This window comes from Populus euphratica, unplaced genomic scaffold (assembly GCF_000495115.2).
Source record: "Populus euphratica unplaced genomic scaffold, PopEup_1.0 scaffold267.1, whole genome shotgun sequence".
Classification (NCBI taxonomy): Eukaryota; Viridiplantae; Streptophyta; class Magnoliopsida; order Malpighiales; family Salicaceae; genus Populus; species Populus euphratica.
In genome coordinates this window covers 356,400-361,796 of record NW_011500049.1, presented here as the reverse complement: position 1 = coordinate 361,796, position 5,397 = coordinate 356,400, and the positions used below count along the sequence as shown (strand labels likewise).

Here is a 5,397-nt window from a genome sequence, read left to right as displayed (position 1 = left end):
ATCATCTTCATTAATTTGTGCGCGTATCCACTGAAACTCAAAACATTATTCAACTTTTAAATGTAAATATATATCAACAAAAATATTCTTAAAAATACAAATATTTAAATTTTATTTTAAGTTATGAAACAGAGCAACTCAATATGAATCAGCTAACTTGCCAGGTTGAAAAACATTATCTTTCATAGTTAATTCATCGTTGTCATCTTGAACAACTTCAATACGGTCCCTGGATTTAGTTTTCACTACAAATAATCAATTCACTTTTAAATAATTTCTTTACAATATATATATATATAATAAATTTACTAGTATTGTTTAATAAAAATAAAAACATCATCAATGTTACAAAATCTATTCTTTAAATTAATTTTTATCAATTTGGTAACCACACCATGTACTCTTTTGAAATCTGTTTCCTTGCATGGTCAGCCGCCACAACATCTGCTAGATTTGCTTCAACCTCAGAGACACCACCAATATCACCTGGAGTGTCCTAACATAACAGCTGCAGTTCAGAAGTCTTTTCAATCATCTGGTAAATTTGATCAATAGCTACAGGCATCCATCGAACCATCACAATCTCCCCTTGTGTTTCCCCAGCATTTCCTTCAGCTGAAATCACCTTAACCTTGCGTCTCCTCCTCCTACTAGTGATAGAAATCACAAAGGAGGACACCAGGCCCTGTTTCCACTGTTGCAAAATCAAGCCCAAGTTAACCATTCATAGGACGTGATGGGCTGAAAGCCTAAGGCTGATCAGATTCCTGTGAGTTAGCCTATTTGTTAGAATTCATTTGCTTGAGTCGAAGGAGATGAAAGCATGGTGACCGAAATTCATGGTGGTCAGCCAGTCGTGAGTGTTTATTCCAATAATCAAGTTAATCTAAATTAAATTGATTGATTAAAATTAATAATTTTATATTAAATAAAAATTTTAAAAATTATTTAAAATTTCTCATCAATTCAACTTAAAATAATATTATTTTCAATAAAAAATAAAAAGTAATCATTAAAATTAACTTAATTGGATGTAATTTAAATTTGATGAGTGAATTATATCATGAGATGGCTTGCAAAAATAAATGGCAATAGGTACTCGTGGATTTTATTTTTTGGTATCCATGTCATAAAAAATTTATGTTGACCAGTTAGGGTTCCTAGTAACCATAATACTAGGTGGCGACTCCTTAAACAAAGATCATTCACCATCAAAGAATTGGATGCCAGAAATCCATTCTTTCCATTCCATTATAATTTTTAAGACCGCCGCGATGTCGGGTGCGACATGCATATTAGATAATAAATATTATTCATACGTGTATTTTATATCAAAATTAAAGTGTGTGTATGGGTGTTTTTCAAGTTAGATACGGACAGATTTTAAATCAGATTTAATAATATTTATATCATGTGTATTGATGAGAAAATATCCGCTTGTTAAGGTTGCACATTATCCACGAATTAAAATTAAATTTTCATCCATACGTGCAAGTCACCAGGTTTTCTTGGATCAATTTTCCAACCTGTTCAAAAAAATTCAGCTCAGCCAAGCTCTTAATCAAAAAGTTTCCGCGTTGACGAAAATCCAAGATCTGAAGTGTTCTATAAAATTTAGCTAGTAGAACGCCTAGCAAACTCAAAATCATCGTCTTTAAATTTTTCATCACTGTACCTAGCCACCAAATTCTCTACAAACCCATGATATCCCCCCTCTTTCTTGTCCCTCTCAACCTAAAATCTCCACTCTCACAGCTTGTAACAGTAGCAGATAACTATGGCTGAAATCTTTGAAATCATACGAGCGTCTTTCTCAATGAGCGCAGTGCTCAACCAAGAAGTTAGGTCCCCTAATCTGTGCATTGAATTTGTGGCGTCAAGCTTCTACATACACCGAGTGATTTGAACAATTGGGAATGTCAAGCAACAAAATTAATGATAGTTATCATTTGCAGTCCAGGATGATGTTAGAGAAGGAAAAAAAATCGGAGGAATCAGATTGAAAATAAAAGAAGAAGGAAGGTTAGATTTGTCTTTTAACTGAAGGAAAACGTAAAAACGACTGACGATAACATTTTTCCCGTTGCCATCTGTTTAAACCCCAATCCAAGGTATGAAAGAGTCACCCGCGATAACCTCGAGTTAAAATGATGTTATTTTTTACAAGAAAAATAATAATAATAATAATAATTAATTCTTCATTTATTTTTTTAATATAGAAAGCAGTTCAGACCCTGAGGTAGTCAGGTCTCGGATGGCTCCCTCGATCAGGATAATTCTGGTTTTATAACATTATTCTAATCTTTTTAATAAATAAAAACTCAATCCCTCTAGTGTAATAAAGTCAAGGGCAGCAAGCATTTTAATGCCTTTTAAGCAGCTAAATAACAAGTGAGAATTGAAAATTTGTCAATTTAGTTTTTTCATATCTAGCAGTAAAGATTTTTCAAAATAAAAAACAAATGTCTTGCTTTTTTTGCCTTAAAAATAATAAAAGTAAAAAATGACCCGAACACTGCTCTTATATTGTTTATAGTGGAGAATTTGAAAAATAACTACTTTGATATTACGGCCTAAAAAGCTTACTAAAAATTGAATCTTTTATAAAAAATAACCACATTATAATTATAACAACAACATTATGGCTTGCAAATAATAATAATAACAACAACAATTACATTATGGCTTGCCCAAAAAAAAAACAAACAGAGTATAAATGAATAGTTCTTATAAATGAGCCACAGCAACACGATTTTCCCGGCAGACACGAGCTCCTTCAGAACATGAAGAGCATGGACCGAAGTTGAATTTAAATGAATTTATGTTGAGAGGACTGAATCATCTGTTAACAAATGATTGAAAGTAGAGAGGCATGGCAAGCAAAATGTTTTATGGCGCAGAATTCACATCCAAGATATGGACATCTGAAAAGTGGTGGGTTATATTGCCCTCACCAAATCAGTGAACGAAAGGTCAGGTAGAATTATCTACAGGTAAAGGTTTCAACTGTCCATCAAGATCCAAGACCTACTCTATTCCGTTAATCAGAGCACCATCATTACTACCTTGTAAACCCAGAGCATCACTTCCAACCTTGCGCTCTTCACTCGGAAGTGCTGTTGCATTAGACGGAACATGTCCATTGCTGTCACCAAAGGCGTCCCCTCCACCATTCACATCAGGCTCAACAATCTGATTGTACCCGCCAACCTCTTCACCATTCACATCAGGCTCAAAATGCCCATTGATGTCAGGAACCGCATCCACATCACCACCTTTTAAACCAAAAGCATCACTTCCATCCTTGCCCTCTTCACTTGGAAGTGCTGTTGCATTAGATGGAACATGTCCATTGCTGTCATGAACTGCGTCCACTTCACCATTCACACCAGGCTCAACATGTCCATTGTTGTCAGGAACCGCATCCACATCACCACCTTTTAAGCCACTTCCAACCTTGCCCTCTTCACTCGGAGGTGCTGTTGCATTAGATGGAACATCTCCATTGCTGTCACGAGCCACGTCCACTTCACCGATCACACCAGGCTCAACAACCTGATTACACCCACCAACCTCTTCAGCATTCATATCAGGCACAACATGTCCATTGCTGTCATGAACTGCATCCACATCGCCACCTTTTAAACCAAAAGATTCACTTCCAACATTGCCCTCTTTGCTCGGAGGCGTTGTGGCATTGGATGGAACATGAACATTGCTGTCATGAACCACGTCCACTTCACCATTCACACCAGGCTCAACAATCTGATTATGCCCAACAACCTCCATAGCCCAAGTGCTACTCTCATCATGCATGTAAGCAGGATAAAAACAGGCATTGCTGTAAGGAAACGGTCCAGCTGCAGGCATGAATGGGACGGTAGGGACCATTGGTGAAACACCCAAAACAGGTCTTCCAAATCCTACCAGAGGATACACACCCCCATAGAAACTCATTCCATAAAAATACCCATGAACACCAGCGTACATCAGAAAAGGAGTATAATGTGGGTCGTGTGTTGGACCATAGAAAGGGTGATTTTCAGGTTCCGGACCATTATCAGCGAAGCCATTTGAACTACAGCTACCGATATCACCATTTACTCTATCTTTTGGCACAGCCTTCTTAACCTCCACTGTCTTGCCATTCAACTCATGAAAGCTGTTGCGCATAACCTTGGCGACAGATTCTGCGGAATCAAAGGTGACAAACCCAAAGCCCCTAGGCTTGTTTGAACTATCCTGCATCACAACTGCATCTACCGTCCTACCAAACTTTTCAAAGTAATTTCTAAACTGTTCATCAGTTAGACTAGATGATAAACCTCCCACAAATATCTTCTTGGTCCTATAATAATTTTCATTGCCAGCACTATTATCACTATTCATTCCCGACCCATTGCTAGCAGTTTCCTGGTTACCATAGGGGTGGCGCTGCCGGTGCTCTTGGTGTTTTTCAGTTTTGGGTATTGCTTTCTTCACTTCTACCTGCAAAAAAAACAAACAAACAAACAGCATCAACCAACTAAACAACCAAGACATGCAAACAAAAAATCCCTTTCAAAATAATATCCTAACACGTCCAGAATTCAAGCCAGCCTTCCATGAACAAAATAAATCAAACAACAAAGAGCCCCAGTTAAATTCTATTTCCACTTTGATTGAAACAAACAGCAAACAAATTCATAATTTAACATTAAACACACAATTAACACATAAATAAGACCAAGAAAAAAAGCAAGAAACTGACCGTTCTTCCACGAATAACATGGCTATCTTGAAGAGCCCTGGTAGCAGAAGCAGCATCAGAGAACACAACAAAAGCAAACCCTCTCGGTAATTTAGTGATTTGGTCCTTGGCCACCAGTAAATGCGAAACGACACCGTATTTACTGAAGTGATCTCTTAGAGTGTCCTCGCTCGTCCCTCGCGGTATACCTCCCACAAAAAGCTTCCTTTCCTCAACATCCATCGGCAATTGCAATAATCAAGCAAGAATTTTCAAAAAGCCCCAAATTCGAAACCCCAATTTGAAAACATAAACCCTAAAAATCTTGGATTCTAGGGTTTCTAAAACTCGCCCCTGTTTCGCGTTTTTACCTTTTTACCGGGTACGATAAGCTTGATATGGGCTTCGCAAAAATCCGCATTAAGTAAATACCACGCAAGGAATTTGGTTTACAGCAGTAGTCTTCACTACTTCAAACTCTGTATCAAACCAGGCCCCGAAACCCTGATTGTTTTGGGCTAATTGGGCTGATTTGGGTCCATAGTGTTAGAGTGTTCTTTGTTCTTACACCCATTAAAAAAAAAAATCACTGCGCGTCAAAAACTATTTTATTCTTTTCTCTTGTATCTATTTTTGTAATTACACAACGTTATAAAACTCGGATTGAC

The 5,397-nt window shown here is 37.2% G+C and overlaps 1 protein-coding gene across 5 annotated transcripts; it reads right to left on the bottom strand.

The window, feature by feature from the left end:
• Nucleotides 1-2,582: 2,582 nt before the first annotated feature.
• LOC105107618 (RNA-binding protein 1-like) lies at nucleotides 2,583-5,148 on the bottom strand. Of its 5 annotated transcripts, none has more exons than XM_011001613.1 (3): nucleotides 4,751-5,148; nucleotides 3,238-4,488; nucleotides 2,583-3,165 (listed from the first exon to the last, which is right to left on the bottom strand). In XM_011001613.1, exons 1-3 carry the CDS (start codon nucleotides 4,970-4,972, stop codon nucleotides 3,028-3,030), a joined length of 1,611 nt encoding a protein of 536 aa, XP_010999915.1. In that variant the 5' UTR covers nucleotides 4,973-5,148; the 3' UTR covers nucleotides 2,583-3,027. The 5 variants fall into 5 exon arrangements, with proteins under 5 accessions (XP_010999915.1, XP_010999917.1, XP_010999914.1 ...); XM_011001615.1 differs by having other exon boundaries at nucleotides 2,583-3,303; nucleotides 3,457-4,488; XM_011001612.1 differs by having other exon boundaries at nucleotides 2,583-3,546; nucleotides 3,598-4,488.
• Between the last annotated feature and the right edge of the window lie 249 nt (nucleotides 5,149-5,397).